At 47.4% G+C, this 23,872-nt stretch overlaps 2 protein-coding genes across 7 annotated transcripts in view; one reads left to right on the top strand and one right to left on the bottom strand.

The window, feature by feature from the left end:
• Positions 1-1,771: 1,771 nt before the first annotated feature.
• LOC309688152 (uncharacterized protein) overlaps positions 1,772-23,872 on the bottom strand; it is a 180,087-nt gene continuing 157,986 nt past the window's right edge. The window contains exons 3-6 of the mRNA XM_082503640.1: positions 3,109-3,487; positions 2,902-3,022; positions 2,634-2,770; positions 1,772-2,293 (exon numbers count right to left, since the gene is read on the bottom strand). Of these exons, the coding sequence (XP_082359766.1) occupies positions 2,282-2,293; positions 2,634-2,770; positions 2,902-3,022; positions 3,109-3,180 (342 nt within the window). The 5' untranslated portion in view covers positions 3,181-3,487 and the 3' untranslated portion in view covers positions 1,772-2,281. The remainder of the gene's footprint in view (positions 2,294-2,633; positions 2,771-2,901; positions 3,023-3,108; positions 3,488-23,872) is intronic.
• Positions 5,613-23,692, top strand: LOC309687949 (rho guanine nucleotide exchange factor 37-like). Of its 6 annotated transcripts, none has more exons than XM_082503285.1 (18): positions 5,613-6,308; positions 6,950-7,032; positions 9,295-9,664; positions 10,653-10,852; positions 11,052-11,150; positions 12,018-12,472; positions 13,502-13,631; positions 14,136-14,283; positions 14,375-14,574; positions 14,651-14,781; positions 16,609-16,713; positions 17,209-17,322; positions 17,678-17,847; positions 18,337-18,484; positions 18,562-18,690; positions 19,445-19,640; positions 19,827-19,996; positions 21,717-23,692. In XM_082503285.1, the coding sequence occupies exons 6-18, from the start codon at positions 12,029-12,031 to the stop codon at positions 21,933-21,935; spliced, it is 2,304 nt and encodes a 767-aa protein (XP_082359411.1). In that variant the 5' UTR covers positions 5,613-6,308; positions 6,950-7,032; positions 9,295-9,664; positions 10,653-10,852; positions 11,052-11,150; positions 12,018-12,028; the 3' UTR covers positions 21,936-23,692. The 6 variants fall into 6 exon arrangements, with proteins under 6 accessions (XP_082359411.1, XP_082359409.1, XP_082359408.1 ...); XM_082503283.1 differs by lacking the exon at positions 9,295-9,664 and having other exon boundaries at positions 5,613-6,083; positions 6,187-6,308; XM_082503282.1 differs by lacking the exon at positions 9,295-9,664 and having other exon boundaries at positions 5,613-5,903; positions 5,998-6,308.

Genomic DNA, 23,872 nt, shown 5'->3' on the forward strand with positions numbered 1-23,872 from the left:
AACTCCTCCCATCATCACGATTTCTTCTGGAACAACAAGAAAAAATCACAATTCTGTGACTCCTGGTTCTGAAACACTCCTTGTGATAGACTGTTATAGACCGTTATGTGTTTAATTATTGAAAATTAAAGAACACCTCGTCACCTTCCTGTAACTCATGGGAACATGTCTTTGGTGTGTCTCATCTAAAATCAGTGTTTCATCACGGGCCCAGACTGGATGAGCACCACCCTCCTGCTCTGCTGTAGGTGAAGCGGTCAGAGCTCTGTTCCTGGACCATCCTGTTCCTAACCATATACAGTCTTCTGTTGGAATCCCCTCATCTCTGCTATTAACTGGAAGAAGGACGTGTCCTTTAAACGTGTCCACAGGTGTGTCCTACCAAAGGTGTCCTTAAAACTGCTATAAAACGTGACTCTCAGGGGTTTTGGAATGACGTCTTATCTGGACCACATCAGGACAGCAGCATAAACTCGTCTCTATCTTCCATGTCCTCACTGTCATGATGGAAATGCACAACTATACTGACACTATCAAACTTTCTGCTCTTGTCCTTTTGTCAAATAAAGCTTTTTTTTTAAGTGTGCTGTGTCTGGGTAAAGGTTAAAAGTTAGTATGTGAGTGTGTCACGTGCTTCAGAGCTGCAGACTTCACACTGATTCAGCTTCAGAGCTGTGAGCCTGTGCTGCCCCCTGCTGCCTGCTGCCTGCTATTGCTGAGTGTGGCTTTACTTTGTTTCTATTAGATCTAAGAGAGTTCTGTTGCAGTGCTTCCAGTTTAGTGACTTATTGATTAAAATTATATTTTATTTTATTTCATGTATTCAGTAAAGGAAATACCAACTTTTAGAATAAATAAACTCTAAGATTATCTTATGTTATTGTGTGTGTGTGTGTGTGTGTGTGTGTGTGTGTGTGTGTGTGTGTGTGTGTGTGTGTGTGTGTGTGTGTGTGTGTGTGTGTGTGTGTGTGTTTTAAGGTCAGGTCTGAGCTGAACGGTTTGAACTTTATAACACAATCAAACATTACTATGTTTGTTTACACACGTTGATAAGAGGATGAGGTGTGGTGTAATAACACATGTGTCTGTGCAGATTCTTAGTTTATAACAGACTCGTTTTCCTTAATGATTGGTTATTGGAAAACATAAACATTTGAAATTTATGTTTCAGCTGTGTTGTACTCAGAATTATTGCTTCAATCAATCACCCAGTGCATCATGGGAATCCCCAGCAGCCTACACCTACTGCAGCATAACTAAGGGAGGATTCAGGGTCACCTGGTCCAGCCCTAACTATATGCTTTAGCAAAAAGGAAAGTTTGAAGCCTAATCTTGAAAGTAGAGATAGTGTCTGTCTCCTGAATCCAAACTGAAGCTGGTTCCACAGAAGAGGGGCCTGAAAACTGAAGGCTCTGCCTCCCATTCTACTTTTAGATACTCTAGGAACAACAAGTAGGCCTGCAGAGCGAAAGCGAAGTGCTCTAATAGGGTGATATGGTACTACAAGGTCATTAAGATAAGATGGGGCCTGATTATTTAAGACCTTGTATGTGAGAAGCAGGATTTTGAATTCTGGATTTAACAGGAAGCCAATGAAGGGAAGCCAAAACAGGAGAAATCTGCTCTCTCTTTCTAGTCCCTGTCAGTACTCTTGCTGCAGCATTTTGGATTAACTGAAGGCTTTTCAGGGAGTTTTTAGGATGCCTGGGTCGTTGACCCAGAGTTTTGAGTTTATTATATTATTTATCTTTGTAGTCTTTGGTTTCTTAGAGTTCTATCTTATGGTTTATGTCTCTGTGTCTCCCTGGTCCCACGTCTCTGTTCCCCCTGTTGTAGTGCCTGCCTGTGAGTCTGTGTCTGTAAGTTCAGTCTGTGTTATGTTTCCTGTTTTACTTTGAAAGTCCTTGTCTCATGTAAATGCGTCTGGTTGTGCTTCCTGTGTCTCGTTAGGCCTGATTTGCCCCAGCTGTGTTTCCCTCCTGTTACCAATTCCCTGATTGCTCCCTCTGTGTATTTAAGCCCTGTGTTTCAGTTTGTCCGTGTCATGATCTACCCTTATTTTGCTGTATGTTCTGTCTGTGTAAAGTTTACCATGTAGTCTCAGTTTTGTTACTTTTTTGGAGTTCAGCGTTAAAGCTGTATTTAAGTTCACCTTTGATTTCTGTGAGTCTACATTTTGGGTCCTTCATGTAGTGATGGGCAGATGAAGCCCCATGAAGCACTGAAGCTTTTCATCCAATTGGTTCACCCCAACACGAAGCTTCATGAAGCTTCATTTGCTCTAGCAGGACACCTACTGGACGTAAAAATAATAGCTGGCATGAATTTGAAGAGTGTGGCATTTTGCACACAGCCTGTAAATGTCAACAACAAAAGGAGTGTGTAAAACATGTATATTGTAGTGATGGCAGTATACTGTGTATATTTATAGTGGCAGTATGGGAAATGATTATTTGGAAATGCTTGAAATGGAAATGATCATTTACTGTGAGGTGAGGTGTGGTTGGGGTGTGGACAGTGGTTGTGCTTTTGTAACGTTGAGGTATGGACAGCTACACACTGAGGCTTTGAGCCTCAGTCCTGCCTGTTCACATTTTATTCTGTAAAAACAAAATTTTCACTGCTTTTATGACCTTTTTAGTGGGGAGAACATAGCTAGGATTTAATGATTTAACAAATCTTTTGAATCCTTTGTCCTCCACAATGCTAAATGGCTGGGAGTCCTCAATCACCATGCTGACCAGGTCTTCATCTATTTGAGATTGTTCTCCTGAGGAAAGACAATAAAGATAAAGCACAAATATAAATATCACACACGTAACTTATAACAGTTGTATAATATTGTTATATCATTTAGTAACATTACTGCATCCTATATTATCATTGCATTTGATGGCTCACCTGGTCTTGCTCCACAATCGGTGTCCCCCTTATTCTCATGCAAAGCTCTGTAGTGCCCAAGCATGGATGAGGTGTTGTTGTTGTTATATCCCAGCTCCCTGGCACATAGCAAACACTTCACCTTGTACAAAAGTCAAGACAGCTCAACATAAATTGTATTGCACCATCAGTATCATGAAAATACATCTTCTGTAGAAATTTACATACCTTGTTGGGAGGAATAAGATCAAAATGTTCCCACACAGGGGAGGACATCCTCCTCTTCTTAGCTGGCTCCATTCTCTCCTGACTTTCCTCACTCTCATAAACCTCCAAACTGTCTCCAAACTCTCACTAACCGCAACTCTCCATCAAACACCCACATTTTTGAATGAAGTCTGAGGGGTTTATATCGCTGTCATATCTCGCGGCAAAGTTCGAACCACTTCATGAACCAGTCACGTGGTACAGCCGGGCAGCGAGGCTTCGGACGTCATCATTTTCAGCTCCTCCCATAAATGAAGCAAGCCTCGATACGCGCTTCGCGGAAACGCCCCCTCCATTACTCGACACACGCTCCGAAGCCTCGATACAGAACGTCCCATCACTACCTTCATGTCACCACTCCTGCCTGCACACAGCCTTCCCATAACACAGTCGTCCAGCCTGGAAGTAATAAATGCATGAACTAGTTTTTCAGCGTCACTCTGAGACAGGATATTTCTAATTTTAGAGATGTTGCGCAAATGGAAGAACGCAGTCTTACATATTTGTTTAATATGTGCGTTGAAGGACATGTCCTGGTCAAAAATGACTCCAAGGTTCCTCACAGCGTTACTGGAGGCCAAGGTAATGCCATCCAGAGTAAGAATCTGGTTAGACACCATATTTCTAAGATTTTTTACTGTGAATATTAGAGATAGTCTCATGGTCCTCACGTCTTCTCTGGTGTTCTCTTTGTGGTTCTTGCTCCCTCTTCACTCCTCCCCCAGCAGGGTGGCGCTCCTCCCCAGCAGACCTTCCTGGACCCCTGCCTGTTTCCTTTGGGCCCTGTTTGGATGAGCATGAGTGAGTTTCTGCGTGGGACTGGACTGAGAGTGTGTCAGTCACAGACTGTGTGTAGAGGAGTGTGAACGAGTTAGCCTTGCCCTGTACTTTTACCCTGGAGTCTCAGTCCCTTCGTCACAGTACATATGTATATATGTCACCTGGTGTTGTAAATAAACCTCCCTTTAATGGCACAATTCTGAGTCCTGCCTGAGACAGATTAATCATATTTAAGACTGAAGCATTAATTAATGGCAGGACTTCTTTGAGCAGTTTTGTAGGAATGGGGTCTAAAAGACACGTTGATGGTTTGGAGGAAGTAATTATGGAAGTTAACTCAGAAAGATCAATTGGAGAAAAAGAGTCTAACTTAACATCAATGGTACTAAGAGTAGCTGTAGATAATATTACATCTGTGGGATGATTACTGGTATTTTTTTCTCTAATGATAAAAATTTTATTTGTGAAGAAGTTCATGAAGTCATTACTAGTTAATGTTAAAAGGATGGTTGGCTTAACGGAGCTCTGACTGTTTGTCAGCCTGGCTACAGTGCTGAAGAGAAACCTGGGGTTGTTCTTATTTACTTCAATCAGTGACGAATAGTAAGATGTTCTGGCATTGTGGAGGGCTTTCTTATAAAGCAACAAAATATTTCTCCAGGCTAAATGATGATCCTCTAAATATGTGACACGCCATTTCCTCTCCAGATTACGAGTCATCTGCTTTAGGGTACATGTTTGAGAATTATACCACGGAGTCAGGTACTTCTGATTTGAGACCTTAGTTTTCACAGGAGCTACAGTATCCAGAGTCGTACGTAGTGAGGAAGTGAAATTATTAACAAGATAATCGACCTCTGTTGGGATAGTGTTCAGATAGCTGCTCTGCTCTATGTTGGTACAGGGCATTGAAGATGATAACAGTGGGTGGATTATGTTAATGGATTATGTTATCTTAAACTTAGTTACAGCGCTTTCAGAAAGACATCTACTTTGATAAAGTCTACTCTCCACTGCTGTGTAATCAATTATTGTAAATGTAAATGTTATCAGGAAATGATCAGACAGGAGAGGGTTTTCAGGAAACACTGTTAGATGTTCAGTTTCTATGTCATATGTTAAAACAAGATCTAGAGTGTGATTAAAGTGGTGGGTGGGTTCTTTTACATTTTGAGAGAAACCAATTGAGTCTAATAACAGATTAAATGCCATGTTGAGGCTGTCATTTTTAGCATCTACGTGGATGTTAAAATCACCCACAATAATTATTTTATCTGAGCTCAGAACTAAATCAGATAAAAAGTCTGAGAAATCAGACGGATTTTTGATTCATTTAAACAACATAATCATCCTGCTGTAACCAGGTTTCAGTAAATCAATTTGTTGATCAATTATTAAGTCATGCACTAACAGAGACTTGGAAGAGAGAGACCTAATATTTAATAATCCACATTTCCTGATTTATTTAAAAGCAGCTTGTCATCACTGTGCCACCACGAGAGGAGAGCAGAGACAGGAGCCTGCTTATCTTTGTTTGGTCTCCAGTTTGAGCCTAAAACTCATTTCATGTTTATTTATAATAAGCCCTCTTCTCCTGTCTTCTTCCAATAATAATTATCTGAGTAATAAAATCAAAGACTAACAGGAGGAGCGTGTAAGTCTGTGCTTTTACCGATAATAAACCTTTGTCTCTGATGAAAACACTGAGCGCGATCCGCAGCCTTCACATTGAAACCTTCTCTGTGTTACATAGCAAACATGGACAGAAACATGTAGACTACTTCCTGTGAGGCCAAACTGAGCCTGTGTGTTAATTAAAGCCTTCATCAGCCTCCTCCTCCTCACGTTTTGAGGACAGACAGAAAGACATGCTGTGATCTGAAACTGGTTTGAAGCACATGAGAACATGTGGAGGTACCTTTGGAGGTCAGATGACAGATACACTGGATAATATTTCCCCAGAAATCCAACCAAAGGTATCAGTTTAAAACTTATTTCATATATTTATTGTCTTTAAAGTGTTTTCATGTCTTTTAATCCTTATTTGAATTAATGCTTTACTTCACGGAGGTGTTTCTAACAGACAGGAAGCAGTGAAGCCGATCTATGGTGAACGTCATCACTCAGGTGTTTGCAGGTGTTTGGTGGTCCTCTGTGTGAGTCCTCGTTGATGCCTTGATGCGCTCAGTGACAGCACGCTGAAAGTCAGACCGGTGAGCCGCTTTTATTCTGAAAAACCGGAATGCTTTTATTTTGTAGAGCAGAAAGCGGATGTCCTGTGTGTGTGTCGATCGAGTTCGTGAGCTGCAGTACATCAACAGGTGAGAGAGACGGCGCGCGCTCAAAGGAAACGGAGAGGTGCGAAGGCGAGAGGATGGAAGGTGAGGAGGTGTCAGGGGAGGAGGTGTCAGGGGAGGAGGTGTCAGGGGGTTCCGCTCCTCTCTGAGCGGAGGACGGCAGAGGGTAGCAGACCTGGGGAGGAGGAGGTCCGCTACTTTCCGGAAAAACAGTCCGTGATTTGTTTCCGCCTGCTCGCGTTAATGATCGACCAGGCTTCGGTTAATCGACGCGCCGAGCAGAGTCATAGGAGTTGAATCAAACGCCGCGCTCAGATCTAACGACGCTGTCATCTTCAGTATCCAGTCATCAGTTACATCGCTGTTCATTGTTATTATTAAACACACAGGTCAGGTCATACACTGTTCTTCCACCATCCTCTCAGAGTAACACACTGATGGTTTCAACACATTTATAGTTTCATTCAATCTCTGTCAAACCTTGTATGACTTATTTATTGTGTTATTTCAATCACTTTCATGTTGTAGATGTCTTTCCTTAGAGTCCAAACTTTCTCCTTAAAATAAACACTTTGGTAATATCAGCAGGTTTAGTCTACAAATGATGGGGTTGATTTAGCCCTCTGCCCATGGACTTCAGTTCTGTTACCATTTTGCCACATGAATCTTACAAAATTAAGTAATAACTTAATTTTGTGCATCTCCTGCCTGATGTGCTTCGGCAGACGTGTGTGTTTCAGGTGTTTGCTGAGTCCCGTGCTGCGGAGTCCTCTGCTGTCCCCGCGGTCCTCGATGAAGATCCATGAAGGTAATTTGTGTTTCTTCTTTGTGGCGTCGCTTTAAGCAGCTGGACACGGTCACGGCTCAGCGATTAGGGGCGGGTTTTTATAATCGATTCATCGATTAAAATCGATTCTGGCTTGGATAACGTAAAATCGATTCATTAAAATCCTGAATCGATTTTTTTAATATAAATTTATTGTGCCCGAAATGCCAGAATCTCTGGTGACATCTCACAAAATTTCAAGAACCACCAAACAGTTAAGACAGTAAATGAGAGCAGGAACACGGATTCTGCACATAGACTTAAACACACAGCGCGACCCGCGGATCAGAATCAGTTAGATGTCGCCTTTCTCACGGTCGGGGCTGAAAGCCGACAGCTCGCTGATCCTGATGTTTCGGCGGGTTCGCGCTTTGTGTTTACGCCCTTTTTGCGCCGATTCTAAAGCTGTTAGTTTGATCTCTCTCCAAACAATATTGACCGAACCAGCAGCAAAAAAAGATCCAAACGCTTCACATAAACATCATCATGAATTCACTCTGACTTTTACTGTTTTGCTTCCACCGCGATGCACAGCTCTCTCTCTCCCTCTCTCTCTCTCTGTACTTCAAGAACAGTTTCCCTTTCGTCATTATTCGCTTGCTTGTTACGCACAAGTCTACTGTTGTTTACAGCGCTGTCGGCCGCTGTTTTTTTCCCTTTTACATTCTTCCGAAAAGACAACCTCATTTCTGCTGTTCAATACTGAACAAATTTAAACTTTTTAAAATTATATAAAATGCAAAATGCTCAGCTGTGTCTGTAAAAAAACCCGCTGTAATTTCAGAGGTAATGTTCATAAGGTGATCAATGTTTTTCGTTCGTTTTTGATGTACTGCAGAATATTTTTATAAAATCCCAGGCCAGGAAAATCACCTTCATGTTTTTCTGTGTTTTATCTTCAGCTACTTTGACACAAAGGCATCTGCTGTGACGCTCACACCTGTGATAAAGTCTTGCATGTGTCAGCTTCCTTTTTATTGATACAAAAATATGTAAATGTACTGATCTGAATTATAATATTTCTCACTGTCAAAATTTCCCAGATTTAAATCAAATCGAATCGAATTAAATCGAATCGTGGATCGAATCGATTCGGGACCTTGTGAATCGGAATTGAATCGATTCTAGAAATCAGTGACGATACCCAGCCCTATCAGCGACATCAGCAGTGACACATCTGTGACCCTGTCACAGATACTCACAGCAGTTTCCTGAGTGATTCACTCGCTCCGCTTGAACTCTGCTCTCTGATTGGACGGTTTCTGTCAGTGGTGACGTGACTCTGTGGCCGGTCGTGGTCACTGTGGACCCAAAGAGGCGACTGGACGTGCCTGACAGGAGAGTGTGACCGCAGACTCCGAGGTCAGGCTGAGACACGATCCACCCACGCTGAGTCAGAGTCGAGCTGACATCACCTGAGCTGCTGGAACAACAATAGCAACCAGACTGAGATGTCTGTAGCTTTACTCTGTCCAGTCAGGCTGTGATGGGTCTAGATTTAGACCTCAGAGAGCTCAGGTGTGTCAGGTGTGACAGGTGACACTTTGTACAGCTGTGAGTCAGATTCCTGTCGACAGCACGTATTATAATATTTACTGAAACTAAACAGTAAAATAAACGTTTCCAAATTGACACTGCCTGTAGGGGGCGCCACAGCGGATCATCTGCCTCCATCTTTTCATCCACTCTGATGCGAATCCCCCTGTCGTCTCTGCAGCTCCGCCCATCATCAGTGCATCCTCTCCTCCTCCCCCATCCTCCCCCATCCTCCCCTCTCCCTGAGGTCACCTCGCAGCCTGAGAGCGTTCACACCAAACCTAAAACTTTGTTAGAGTCAGTCATTGGACATTGAAGTTTACTGAGCACGAAGCATCGGATCAGTTTTCCTCACTGTGTGAAGGAAGTGTGGCAGAAGAGACAGGAACCCTGGATCTGCTGCTGATGTAGAGGTCCGTCCCAGGAAGCTCACAGGTAGACGTTGTCAGCTGAGTGAAACCTCTCGCTGAACGATCGGATCGGTGAGGAGCGACAAGGCCTGTCTGTGTCATGTTTCACTCTCAGGTTTGTCATAGTTGCTGTGATTTAATATGAAGGCGTGGTCTAATCCCGGCTTGGAATGTGCACGGCTCTGAAAGCTTTCCAGGTACGAAGCGTACGAGCTCTGGACTCTGAGCAGCGTGTTTGCTCTGCAGGTGGTGAATGCCTGAAGTGTCACGTCACTTTTAAGCCTTTCTTTTCCTGCAGCACACCTGAATCGTCAGCCGATCAGCTGACCGAATCCGGCCCCGCAGCATTCCTTGCCCACATTTCCGAGGATGTTATGAGCAGGATAAGCCGCTCCCGCCCTGCACACTCACCCAAACACGCCGCTGTGAATCTCATCAGCCTGCCGGGCTGCGGCACGAAGACGTCTTCCTGTTTATTCCCACTGACACGCTGGTCATCAGGCTGAAGCTCGGGCTGAGAAGGTGTGAACCTGCGCCGCACACCAACTCTGTGGAATAATAAACTGAAGTGAAAGCTTCGAGTGAGAGGCGCTTTCTGTCAGCTGTTCCTGCCCTTGGACCTGGATGATGTCACTGAGGAAGGACGATGGGATGGTGTGCGCTACGAGGTGAGTCCACCGTTCCCTCTCGGTTCCCCGGGTATCCTGACGTCAGAGATCAGGGCGGTCGGTTTCCAGCCCGCTGACTGAACATGGCTTTCTTGATCCAGGCACGAGGGCGCTCACCTGAAAGTTGGCGGAATCTGACCAATCACAGTTATGTTAGGAGAAGAATAAAGTATAAAACCAAGACGACTCAGAGGTCAGTGTCAGCAGCTCTGCATCAGTGTGTGTGTTAATAAAGTTTGAAGCCTGGACAGGAAACCATCCATCATTCAGGCATTTTATCAAATAAATGTCTGTAAAGTCAGTAACCGTTAGAAACGCGGCACGTGTGCGTGTGAGGGCCGAATCGCATGTTAAAGGTTATGAAACAGAAACTGAACCCAAAACGAATCGCATCAAAGTTGTGACTGAGAATGAACATTTGTCACTCGGAGTCACACAGACTTCAGACCTGCTGCTGTCGACGCTCTGAGGGATCCTTAGGAACGGGGACGTTGTTTTCCTGAGATCTGATTGGGTGGGGATTTCATACCTGCTGATCGCTAATCTGGAGCAGGTTCGGTTCACAGCATCAGTTTATTTTTTTTAACCCCCTTCACAGAAACCTGGAGTTACCGGGGTTACCTGGATCAGGTGAAGTCCTGCTATGTGCTGCAGACCTCAGATCTGACTCTCTGTTTCTAAACGTATCCCCCTTACTGTCAGCCTGCTGCTCCTTGTCACCCCACCTGGCCTGCCGTGTTTGCACTGCCCTCTAGTGACGTCTGGAAGGGGGCGGGGTTAAAGCAGCTTCTTTCACACACAGGATGAAGCAGTATCAGATACAGAAGGATTATTCTGAACTGCGAGTCAGGCAAAGCTGCTCTGTTAGAGTCTGGATGTGCAGTTCACTCACAATACAGGATAAAGTCTTTATGTTTGGGGTGGTGTTCACTTCCTGTCAGGGTCAGAGGTCAGAGAGAACCTAAATGTAAACCCTCTTTGTTCTCAGAGAATCTGAGTGATCCCTGTGAGGAGGAGGAGGAGCAGGAGGAGGAGGACCCACAGCACTTTGTCTCCTGTGAGAGGGAAACTTCAGCCTCTGCTGCCTGAAGCTCTGCTGCATGGACCCCACCGTGTTTCATCAACATGTCCTCTGATTGGTCCTTCCCTTCAGTCTGAAGATCTGTCAGCCAATCAGTTTCTGTCTGGGTGAGCGCCACTTCCTCTCCCCACCAGCTGCTGCAGTCACTCAGCTTACTCAGCAGCACGAGTGTGTGTGTTGTCCTGTGTGAGCCCTCCCACCTTCTTTTCCACTCCCATCCCCCTTCCTCACACACGGCCTGTGTGTGTGAGTCAGTGGAGAAAGTTACACTCTGTGTGTGTGTCTGTCTGTGTGTTGTCCTTGCAGCAGACTTTGCTTCAGTGCAGCGGGGGAGAGGAGTGAGCGAGGACGCTGCAGCTGGGTGAGGATCGGAGCTGAGGGGATCGCAGCGTTTCGGGGTTAAAGGTGAGCGTGTGCTTCCTTCAGTTTGTCCCCGCCTGCATAAAAATGGCTCTGACCCGGTTCAGACCCGGTCTGAGGGTTTTAGGTGATCAGGATTATTTGTGAATCATCGGTTTTCTACAGAGGGTGAAGGAGTTTACCATCAGAGGCAGTGCTTTGGGGCTGTTTAGACTGAGGATTTTAAATCTCAGTTATCCCCTCTGTGGGTCACCGTGCCCCCCCAGATGTTCCAGCCGTGGTGGTGGGGAGGGGGGGGTGGACACTTCCTGACTATTTGTGAAGGCTCTCAGTCATCCAGGTCATTGCAGTCTAAGGAGCTCGGGGTGTGTCTGGACTTCTTAAGTTTGCTTAAAGACGTTTCACCTCTCAAGGAAACTGAAAGACGTGCAGACACACTTCCTCAGTCATTTATTCAGTGTGTGTGTGTGCTGGAAAATCTTTTTCTTTAGTTTCTGTCGTCTGTAGTTCAGAGTTATCTTTATTAGTTATTATTAGTTATTGATGATCTATATTGATTAACAGTGGTGTAGTACACTAGTTTAAATGACGTGTAGGTGCCCTGTGTTTGTACGGCGACTGCAACCGTCTCTGTGCTTTTCTTCCTGCGAATGATGATGCTGTGTGTGAGCAGAGTGCTGATTGGTTGAAAACTCTCCTTCCAGCTGAAGTTGTTCTTTGGCGACCTGGTTGTTTGTGTCAGGCTGAGGACGTCTGTGTGAGTCTTTGTCATTTGCTGTTATTTCCCATGGAGACAGCGCGCCGTCCTCTCAGTCATCAGGGAATGTAAAGTCTGCAAGCTCCAGAGCAGACTGATGACAGCAAAATGCTCAGACATGTAATGAAATACCTGACAGTCTGTTTCTTTCACAGCCGTCTCCATCATGGAGGTGCCCAGGAGGCTGTCCTTCCCACTGGTTCTCCCTAAACCAGCCTCGTCTGCTCGGTCTCCTCTGGGAGCTGCAGGTCAGACAGCTGGAAGCAGCAAAGATCAAACTGGAGGGGAAAAGTTCATCTCAGAGGAGAAGACGCCTGAGTCAGGGGTGATTGTAGTGGTGGAGGCGCCACCTGAAGATGGAAAAGCTGCTCGGCGATTCTCCTCTCAGGACAGTTTCTCAGAGGAGAGCTCGTTATCAGAGGAGAGGCTGGAAGAGGAGGCCAGAGAGACCCAGAGGAGGGCCGAGGAGGAGGAGGCAGCAGCCAAGGAGAGGGCGGCCCAGAGGCAACAACTGGCCATCCAAGAGCTTGTGGAGTCTGAGAGGAGCTACCTGCGCCTGCTGCAGCTCAGCACCGTGACCATCAGGAGCAACCTGCAGCAGCAGCTACAGGTAGGACCTAGGAACACACCTGCCCATCGAAGCAGGAAGCAGGGGGAGGGGCCAAACTGCTTGTTTCAGACGGAGGGCGACCCTAGGGCCTTCACTGAGCCCTGGGATCAGACACAGAAGGATTATTATCGACTGTGAATCATGCAGAGCTGCTTCAGCTTTATTTATATAGCACCAAATCACAACAGCGGTGGCCTCAATTTGCTTTATATTGTAAGCTAAATAATGATAATATATAATAATACAGAGAACACCCCAACAAGGACGTCTGAGAACAAGCACTTGTTCATCGAGCTCATCCAGCTGGGGAGGAAGAAGGGCTGAGGGAGGGGACAGAGATTAATAATAAGCAGTGAATAAATGCAGGGGGGTGTATACAGTCACAGTGACAAACTCTGATAGTGACAATACAAAGAAGCAAAAAGAAAGTGGCTGAACGTAAAGCTACTGCTCAGCTGTGCAGCAGGTGAAGGTTTTAGCATCCTGCGCCCTCTCAGTGGCTTCTTATCACCTGCTTTTCATTATGCCTGTTCTGTTGCTTAGTACTGCTAAATGACAGCTTATTATCACTGTGCTAATGAAATGAGGCCTCATAAAACATAATGAAATCAGGCTTAATGGGCAAGAAGAGCTGAGCTGTGGAAACACAGCAAGGGAGCAGTGTGAAGGCGTGAGTGAATGGCGGCTCTGTGAGACAGATGAGCCACTGGATTGTGCATTGTTCAGCCTCCCAGCACCCAGCGCCCCCGTCTGTCCAGCATGAGCACAGATCCATCTTTATTATCAGAGGTCAAAGGTCAGCCAAGCTCTGACGCTGCTGCAGCACATCCCCATCACTTTTTCAGCGTTCCTCAGATGTTTTTATATACTCAAAATACATGAACACAATATGTTATAATGGGTAATATGGGTTATAATGGGAGCGTATGGGTTGTAATGGGGAACCTTCAGACTTTGGGGTTAAAGAAGTGTCTGATATCAGGTAAAAACCCTTATTTTCTGTCTCCCCTCCACCTGCTCTGACCGAAGCCGCCTCCAGCTGGACTGGACAGCATGTTTCTGCACATCGAGGAGGTGATCGATGTATCGAGCCGTCTCCTGAGCCTGCTGGACCAGAAGCAGCTTCAGTCTGGAGAGCCTGACTTCCTGCAGAGTCTCTGTAAGCGACCTGACACCAGACATTTACTTTGACGTGTCACCCTCACAGCTTCAGTCTTTCTGTCGTTGTAAACAGGAAGTCAAACAGGAAGTGGTTGTTCTTTGTTGTTTTTCTGACTCTTATCCTTTTTCTTTATTGACACAAATTTAAAGATGGAGTATTGTGATTCAGCTCAGGTGAGTTCCTGAATCACACAGGTGTCACCTCTTTGTTTTTGTTCCGGGGAAGACTCTTCTTCACTGACCAGCTCAGCATGTAAAGTCCACCTTAATGTCAGACGTTGTGGCGCTCTGACGTCTGATAAGCTGATGTTTCTCTAACTTCTCACAGTTTTTGTTGGATAAACACGAGATGATCATCATCGAGAAACCCGGGAGGTAGACAGTGAAAATGATGATTGTCTTCGCTCTTTACTCGGCACAGCCGTTTCCCGTGATGAACGTTAAAACTTCCATTCTGCTGCTTCTTGTAAAGGAGTAAAGGTGTGTTTTCCTTCGCTGACAGGTGACTCGTTTCTCAGCCTGTCATCAGAGATGGAAGCCGCCTATAAGGAGTACCTGGCGCACTACAATCATGTGACGGAGGTGGAGAAGAGCTACAAACAGAAGGAGGCTCTGTGGAACGAGGTTGTCAGAGTCATCAAGGCTGCGGCGTAAGTTTACGGCGCCTCGTATCGCCTTGGACAGGAAGTGCTCAGAGCCGAGGAGCTGACTGATGAGTCTTGTGTCTCTCTTCACCTTCAGGCCTGACGTCAACGCCACGTCGCTGAGCTTCTTTTTGGTGATGCCCGTGCAGCGGATTGCCCGCTACCCCCTGCTGCTGCAGACCATCCAGAAGCACACCGACGCCTCCCACCCGGCCTACGCCCTGCTGGAGCAGACCGCTCACACCTCTGTCGCCTTAAACTGTCGTATCAACGAATACAAGCGCTTCCGGGAAGTCGGTGAGGAGCGTGACTAATGGGGCCGGATGTTGGCGTGAAAAAGCAGAAGGTTTTAACTGTCACTCGTGTTTTCTAGCTGACAAATACAGGAAGACGGAAATGCTGACCATCAAGGACAAGATCGTCCGCCTCAACACCCACAGCATTGCCAAGAAGACCGCCAGGCTCGGTCAGCAGATCAAACACGAGGCCGGACTCAAACCTAAGGTAGACCGAACCCTGAGCCTCATCCACAGGAAGCTCCGCCCACATGTTTGTGAGGAGCAGCCAATCAGCAGAATGCTGTCTTAAAGGAGGAGGAGCTAAAACAGCTTGTGTCAGACAGCACCAGGATGACGCATAGAAGGATTACTGTGAACTGTGGATCATGCAAAGCTGCTCTGTGTCATGGCACAGTGGCCCGTGGAAATGGGATGGACTCAAGTGCAGATTCAAAACCGGAGGCCAGGGGTGAGGTGTAACGAAAAGAGATTTTATTTTACAATGCTCAGAGGCTAACAGAAAGTGCAGACTAGAATCAATGAACATAAACTAGATGTCTGAGGCGAGAGAAAATACTGTGATGATAACTAGATGGCAGGGATAACTGGGTGCAGGTACTGGGCAGGGGAAACTGTGGCGGGCCAGGGCAAAGCTTGCAGGTGGGGTTGCATGGAGGGGGAGGCAGGAGAGGTCCAGGTGGGTGCTGTATGCAATGCAGGGAGGCAGGCAGGAGAGAATGGCAGTTCCAAAACGGAGAGGGATTACCGGCGGCAGCAAACTGGTATCCAGGAGAACTTGGTAGGTGGGTTTCAGAGGCTGACGAGAAAAACAGAGATACGGTTAATACACACGATGAGTCACCAAGGAATGGACATGAGGCCGAGAACTGACTAAAGTTGGCAGATAATCTGGCGAAGACCAGTTGAGTGCGCCGGTCATAAATACTGCTGGTACGATTGCCATCAGGTGAGGAACAACAAAGACTCCACCCAGTGGGGAGGAGCCGATGCTGTGGAAAACCACCCAGACCACGACACTCTGGTGGAGTCCAGGAGTGAGAACAGCAGGTTACAGCTCATGCAAGGCCTCCGTCAATCATACACTGTAATCATACGTGTGGAAGGATCAGCAGGGGGAGCAGGCTGCAGACAGGAAGTGTCTGATCAGACCTCCCACTCTCCCCAGGCCACTGCTGTGTTCACAGTGGGTGTGAACGTCCGAGCCAGAGTGACTGTACAGCACACGTCCTCCATGAGTATAAAAATTACAATCGATGTCTTGCAGTAAGTTACTGTCAAGTTTGTTGGCGCTGGACTCTGAACTGTGGAATCAGACAAGTGGGTTTATTTACAACACCGGTGATGTGTACATGTATAGAGTGAGGCAGGGAGAAGGGGGCTGGGAAAAAGGGGAACGCACGCTCAGTCCAAATCCAGAGTCCACACCCTGCTCACTCTCACTCACACTCATCTGGGAAGGGTCCAGAGACGGATTGTACAAGGGAGATGGAGATAGACGTCAGAGCTAGGCTCAGGGAGATCAGCATCAGTCTGAGCCAGGCTACACTAACATGCATTTGTGTTGGTGTGAAGCTCAGGTGACCACTGGCAGGTCTGATCGACCAAATGCTGTTAGGTGGAAGCACAGCTGTGGACTAGGGAGAGTGGAAGGTCTGATCAGACACTTCCTGTCTGCAGCCTGCTCCCCCTGCTGATCTTTCCACATGTATCATTACAGTGTATGATTGACTGAGGCTTTGCATGAGCTGTAACCTGCTGTTTTCACTCCTGGACTCCACCAGAGCAGCTTTGCATGATCCACAGTTCACAGTAATCCTTCTGTGCGTCATCCCGGTGCTCCTCCTATAAGACAAATGTCTTCTGATTGGCTGCGCCTCACAAACAGCAGGTCTTCTCTGAACCTCTGGCTCCTACTGACACTGACCCCATTACTACACGTTTTAAAGCAGTGTGTCACACAGCTAGTTTATGTAGCGCAGCAGTGTGTGAGCTCAGAGCATCTCTTTAGACCGGTGTGTTGGATGTCTTGCAGCTGGTGGACGAGGAATTTGATGCCCTGGAAGGATTCTTCTATGTTTTGGAAAACGGCATCCTGGAGCTGCTGGACAACGTGGAGATGTACCTGCAGCACCTCCAGGTAAACTCACGGTCACACTTTGTCTTGGCTCTCGACTTCAAAGCTTTAGTGGACTTTATTGACTAAAACTTCAAACCTGAATAAACTCATTTGTAAAACATAAATTTGCAGCAGTCACTGTTTCAGGCTGTGACTCACGGTCAGACGCTATAATTACAGACGTGCAGTCATGAGTTTGTGAGTCTCTGTCAGGAGGCCACACACACACACGTACCTTTCTGTTTTCCTCATTCTGTCCTTCACACCAACACTCAGCTCTTTGTATCTCTCTGCTGTTTAGCTTGTTTAGACGTTAGCGAGGATGACCCGCCCACATCTCCTGCTCTCCGTCTGCAGCACAAACACAGACTTTAAGAAATGCTCAGAAACGTTTCTTTGCTTCAGCTTCACTCTGATGTGTTTGATTGTACATGTTTGGTTTGTAAAATAACGTGCTGAGGGCGGCGAGTCGTGTTTGGACAGCCAAGTGCTCAGCTGTGTGTGGTTGCTCTGCAGGGCTTCCTGTCCTGCCGCACGGAGGACTTTGACTTGGACATGGATGGAGAAAAGGCACCGATCTGCTACAAAGAGATCACGACGGCGCTTCGACAGTGGATCCTCCCGATGTTTGTGAGTGATTAACTCTGAGAACGGTGCTGCGGTCTTTACAGGTGCAGGAAATGTCGCAGCACTGCATCCTGTCGGCTCGTGTCCAGTTAAGAGGACAGGATGAGCTGCGATTACAGACACAGCACCAAACTTTACAGATTACATCACAGACTTCTCTCTGTGTAAACAGCTTCTGATTGGTGGATGGTCTGCATCCCACCTCCGATCTCCTCAGAACATGATCAGAGGTCAGACACAGGCCGCTGTGTCTCTGAGCGCCTGCAGAGGTGGACATGCATATTTTGCCCCCTGTGAAAGGATGATGCAGTGAACGACGGTCTGCTAATGTCGATCTGTTCTTTGTTCCTTCTTCCAGGAGAAGAGGATGAGGAAGCTGATCCACCAGCCGCTCTGCGCTCTCCGGGACCTCCTGGTGGGCCCGAGGAACCTAATCAGGAAGAGACTCGACAAGCTGCTCGACTATGAGGTGATTGAAGGAAAACCCAACCTGAGCTACGAGGAGCAGGCTGTGGCCAACACGTACAGGTGGGAACTGGTTTCTGTTGGTTCCTGATGGTTGGAGCTGTGAGTGACCTCGGATGATCTAATATCCTCATGTTGGTGTTGTTCCCAGACCATCGTGAAAATGTTGTTCCAGGTTCAACATTGCAAGTGACCAATCACATTGTTGTGACGTTATTCTTTTGCGCGCCAAGCCATTCGTGCATTTATGAAATTCCAATGTTGCAAGGACAATATCAATTCTGCTCACTGTTTATTAAAGGGTTACGGTTAGGGTTAGGGTCAGGGTCCGTTGATCGGCGGACAGAGGCGGTTTCATGCAGCTTAAGTACAGTTTTTTGTTTTACGCCAGTTTTTCCCGAAGTCGCAAAAGTATGATGTCACAACATTCTGATTGGTCACTTGCGATGTTGATCCTGGAACAACATTTAGTATGATGATCTGGGAACAACACCAACACGAGGATATCAGATCGTGCGAGTGACCTCCTCTACTCCCCTCTCCTCCTGACAGGACGTTGAACACACTGCTCCTGACGGAGCTCCCTCAGTTTAACGGGCTGGCTCTGCAGATGATGTGGAGCACGTTGGGGACGTTCAGCTGTCTGCACAGAGATCTCGCAGCAGACATGGAGCAGCTGTTTCACAGCTTCGCTCAGCAGGTGACGTCCTTACAGACAGGCTGATGCACAAAAACACGTTGGATATCTGTGCTCATCCTTCACGTGTCTCCCTGCAGCTCCCTCACAGCAGCCTTTCTCCTGGTGCATTCTGGGAGTGGGCAGAGTCTTCGGTGCTGGAAGGAGCGAGGAGGCTGCAGCATTTATGTCGAATGGTGGAGGACAAGCTCAACGCGCCAGATGCCCAGGTTAGCGTTCAGATCGGCTTTCATTCATTTATACAGCAGCAAACCACCTCAGGGAGCTTTACACTGTAAGCTACAGAGCACTATGGGCAACAGTGGACCACTCAGCTGACCTCAGACATGTTTGACATGTTTCAGCTGATTGGTTACTGCTGAAAGGTCAGAATAAAAAATATAACAGTGATTTTATCATCCAGCAAACATCCTTCTCCGAATATTTAACCACACTGACGCGATGGTGTCACACCGACGCGATGGTGTCACACCGACGCGATGGTGTCACACCGACGCTCCCAGTCTGAGCTTCAGTTTCCTGAGATTGTTGGTGTTCGGTGGGGGCAGTGGAGTTTGCTGTGTGAGCGTCGAGCATCGTTCCTGAAGTAATCTGTCTAAAAAAACGCCACCTGTATTTCCTGTTCTGCCGCATGTTTTGTGTGAACTGGTTCAGCTACTGGTCCCAGTAAAGATCTGAAGTTCCAGTCACGTCACACTTAGCTGGAGGTTATAATACAAGGTTCTGGCTGAAGAATGTGGCGAATCACCATCATACGTCATTCGCAGGCGATAATGAGTCAGAGACGAGGAAGCGGTGAATGTGCCACTTCTGGTTCTTCAACTTTGCAGCTGCAGAACCAGAAGTGTCTCTTTCTGAGCCATTGTTTTCATTTCTGAACACCTTCCAGGTAAATTTGAGCACGTGTGAGTAATTCAGCAGCTCTGCCCTCTCTGAGATCTGACGTCTGCTCGTGTCTTTCAGCCTCTCAGCCCGTCCTCTCAGCGCCGTCTGAAGCAGCTAACGGATAAGCACGGCTCTGGAAAGATCTTCCAGGTGATGAGCACGGTCGTGGGCACCCGGGACCTGGACCTGAACTTGACTAAGGGCGAGCTGGTGGCAGTGATCAGCGAGGCCGACAGCCGTGGAGACAGGAGGAGGTGGCTGGTCGATGCAGGAGGTGAGACTTTTTATGACGTTTGCACTAAAACCTGAGAGGAAGAACTGTGGTGCCATCTGCTGGCGAGCCGCTGTTATTGCAACTGAAACAGACGAGCAGCCAATGGGATCGCTCTGTGAGGGCACACCGGGTTGGTCTGACACTGTCAACAAATAAATGTTAAACTATATTTACATCTTCACGCAGGGAAGCGAGGCTACGCTGCTGCCTCGAAACTCATTCGCTATCACCAGCCAACAGACGAGCCGCCCCCTTCACCACACCCGAACCTGACAGAAGACGTGACCGCACGCAGAAGACACTCCTACAGCCCGGCGGGCAATGCCCCACTGCCCATGAGTCAGCCCTGCTTCCAGGTAATTGAATTCCTCTGCATTAGACTGTCCAGGAGACGGAGGCCACGTGCTGTCCACCAGCGCAGGGCTGCAGGTTGATCATCCAGCTGCAGTCAGAATACTTTAATAATCCCGACAGTCGCCCCGAGATAATAAGAACAGACTGAACTAATTAAGTAATACAACATGTTACAAAGTTCGCTCTGATATATACAAACGGGCAGGAATGACGTCCTGTGTCATTCAGTGGTGCATTATAGGTAATGTCAGTCTCTGACTGCGTGTGCTCCTGTGACTGGCCAGCACGTTGTGGCGTGGGTGGGAGGTGTTGTCCTTATCTTGGACAACACCCTCCTCTCCACCTTGACAGCGTCCAGCTCTGCCTGTTACTGGCCGTCCCAGCATGCAGCAGCACAGAGGACGGCTCTGGTCACGACAGTAAGACTGAATTTGTTGTTGTGCACAGCAAATGCGATGCTGTCACATCCTTGTACGTGTTGATACGCTGCTAGATGGAGCGCCGGACTCTCAGCGGTCTGCTCCTGAACAGTAATGTGACACAGAGTGGCTCTACCTGAGCAGGTGATTTAAAGACAGGTAGCTTGTTGTTGATACTGGATCCTGTCTAAGCTGTCAGTGTTTACAGTGTTTGGCCCACCCAGTAACAGCCTTCATGTGGATCTGACTCGGTCACACGCTCTGGGCTCCTACGACACGCTGCTGATGCTCCAACACAGCATCCAAGGAAGCTTCACGTTTTCATTCAGTGTTTGCACAAGTTTGTAGGGATCATTTTGGTTTGTAGGGATTTTTGTAGTAAATTGTAAATATTGTAGAACTTTTCTTCTGTCATTTAATGGTCGGGCATTGTACAGCTACAAGCATTTCACCCCCATGTCATACTGTGTATGGTTGTGTGTGTGTGACAAATAAAATTTGAATTTGAATTTGAATTTGAATCAGTAAGAATGTCAGATACAATCCTGTTCCACCCACAGCCCGTGGGTATTCTGTGAGGCGTTCATGGAAAGATCTGCTTTGTGCCAGTGCATGCACACGTCTCCAGTAGCAGCAGCAGGCCTGTGTCCACCTGTCCTCACACGCTGTCTTTCTGTACCTCAGAGGCGCAGTCCACACCGGTCTCTCAAACCTACGGTTTTTATACCATCATCTGCTGATTGTTTCTTAAACGGTAGAAGAAGATATGTTCTGTGCTGCCCTCGTCTTACACGTGACGACGTGTGCTCGGAGTACTTCTTCTTGTCTTCGTGTTGATGCGTTGCACTTCTCTGAGCGTAATTCAGTGCAAAATAAGCGCTGCTGCTGTTGAGCACGGTTCATTAGAAAGAGCCGGGTCAGGTGGTAGTAACGACCCCACGCTGGTGTTTACAGCCGAGTGTGTGTGTGTGTGATGTGTGATGACACACTGATGTGTGTAATGCTGCTGTATCAGCCTCTGCAGCTGGAAACATCTGCGACTCGCAGTGTTGTTCTGACCTTTATTTAAACGCCGTCAGGGAAGACGCTGTCACTTCCTGCCTCTGTTTCCTGTGTGCGGTCTGCAGGTATGAAAGGAGCGACTGAGTGGAGCTTAATCACAGATGGGCTCTGTAACGCTGATGATGTGTGTTCCTCCTGACAGCCAGGAGGTGCATGTACGTGATGGAGGAAGGATGTGTGGATACAAGTGACGGTGTGGAGGCGGAGACTGTTAAATGCTGCTTTTTTTTCATGTTTCCAGGTTGTGGGCGCCTACGACTTCACGGCTAGATCCAAACACGAAGTATCCTTCCGGGCCGGAGAACCCGTTCGTATCCTGGAGCCTCACGACAAACGAGGGAGCCCCGAGTGGAGCCTGGTGGAGGTCAGAGGAGGTCAGAGAGGCTACGTGCCCTCCAACTACCTGGCAATCATGCCCGTGGGAGCGGGGCTGCCCCCGAACCCCGGCTTCTTCCTTTAGGGGGGGAAACTGCAGCTGGTGCAGATGAGAGGATGGATGGAAGAGCCTCCCGGGATCAGCTGTTTACAGTCTCAGTGTTAATCCTGCCACTTTATCCAGTTTACGAATGGAAGTGTAAAGTTTCTCCTGTGGCGTTTCCTGCTTCCACTTCCTGTGCAGCGTGCACAGGATCGAAGCTTCAGGAGCAGCAAATGAAGTTTACTGACTTTAGCTTTAATAATGAAGGTTTACTGGTCTGCAGTGATCTCTGCACTAACATGCACAATCATCCAAGAACGCTCTTCAAACATGGCGTCTGTAACGCCATGAAGCTCTGACGGCGTGTCACCTCAAACAGCCTGAACATTTGGACGATGTTCGGTGTGCGGCGAGGACACAAAGCTGTTTTTAAGATGAAGGACGATTTTCATGGCTGCTGTACGGTGAAGCGCTCATTTCCCATGAACCTCAGAGTGATGCTGCATACATGCAGGGTGTGAGCTCTCTCAAGCTAACTGTAACGTGTGTGTGTGTGTGTGTGTGTGTGTGTGTGTGTGTGTGTGTGTGTGTGAGAACCCTCTTCACCTGCAGCAGCGCTGACAGGTACACAGCGCTCTCATCATCTCAGACTGAGTAATGTGATGTAAATGTGAAACGTCTCCGAGGCCGAGGAAGAACAAGACTCAGCAGGAGGAGCAGCTGGGAGAGGGGCGAAGGACAGCGGCAGTTTCTGCTTTGCCTATGAGCGGATTTAAATTTCGTTGTACTTTGATTCCAGAGTTTTACGTAGGAGTGAAATGGGTCAGGACAGAATAACCTCCTCCTGCATTCACATTCACCTGACGATGCTTGTTGCTATGGATACGGCTCAGTCAGTGCAGGTCACGTCTGTGGCATTTGCTCGGCCGGACTAAAGCTGCAGCAGCATTTCTTGATTCCCGCACTTTTGGGTCAGAATCATTTGAAAGCATCTCTGAGCCTCCTGATTGGCTCTTAGGTCATAAACAGGAAGCTGAGCTCCAGTAGTTTTGCAGCTAACAACAGCTTGAATGTTTGAGCACCACAGACTCTCTCCTGGCCTCCTCCTGTGGGGCTGAGCAGCCTCAGCTGCTGTGAGCGTGGAGCAGAGGGAGGGAGGCCGAGAGTCAGAGCTGCTCAGCTGTTCCCATCAGGCTGAATGTCAGGAGGAGGAGGAGGAGGATGCTTCTCTCCTAAAATACCAGATGTCCTCAGGGTTAGTCAGATGGACTGAAACCTCAGCCTGAGAACATTTACCTGATTTCCCCTCCTCAGAGCCCGGTTTAGGATGAGGGGAGCGGTTCATTCCTCAGTTATTTTGGGAAGTTTTAATTCCACAGACGTGCAGATGAAGCTGCAGCGTTCCTTATTTGGAGGAAGTAGATATTTGAACCCATACGCACACGGAAACCACAGAGGGAACATTTCTGGTCAGCATCTTCCTCACATGCTGTTCTCATTTTCACCACCAGAGGGAGGCAGAGACTCGGAGCGTGTGTGCATGATCAGACTAACTGTGTGTGTGTGTGTATGCATGTTTGGTAATCGTGGCCACAGTGTGTACTTCCTGTTTTGTTTCTGTGTGGTTTCACGAACCTGCTGCTCAGTCGGTCCTGCTGAGTCATTCTGTTTCCTCGATGCTGCAGAGCTGCGTGACCTCTGCTGAGCTGCCACAGTTGTGATATTGAACTCAGTCACACAGCAGGTGGGAGGCTGAGCAGCAGCAGAGTGTGGCTTCAATAAAACTAAACTCAAAACTTTTTTGTGGCATTGCATCATTTCATAATCAGATGTTAGTTGTGAGAAGAAGCACCTGAATATTTGTGATGATTTACGACGCTGTGGGGTCCACACCCACTCAGCCCCTTTTACAGTTAAACATCTGGAGACACAGCTGTTCTTGTTCATGCATCATCATCATCAGTGTGCACATTTGCACA

The sequence above is a fragment of the Aulonocara stuartgranti genome (genome assembly GCF_965226115.1).
Source record: "Aulonocara stuartgranti genome assembly, chromosome: 2".
NCBI lineage: Eukaryota > Metazoa > Chordata > Actinopteri > Cichliformes > Cichlidae > Aulonocara > Aulonocara stuartgranti.

Coding starts and splice junctions, on each gene's coding strand:
- LOC309687949 (XM_082503285.1), top strand. CDS start 12,029: ATGGAGGTGCCCAGGAGGCTGTCCTTCCCACTGGTTCTCCCTAAACCA. Junction 13,632..14,135: donor TGACTTCCTGCAGAGTCTCT/GTAAGCGACCTG, acceptor CTTCGCTGACAG/GTGACTCGTTTCTCAGCCTG. Junction 19,641..19,826: donor GTGGCTGGTCGATGCAGGAG/GTGAGACTTTTT, acceptor ATCTTCACGCAG/GGAAGCGAGGCTACGCTGCT.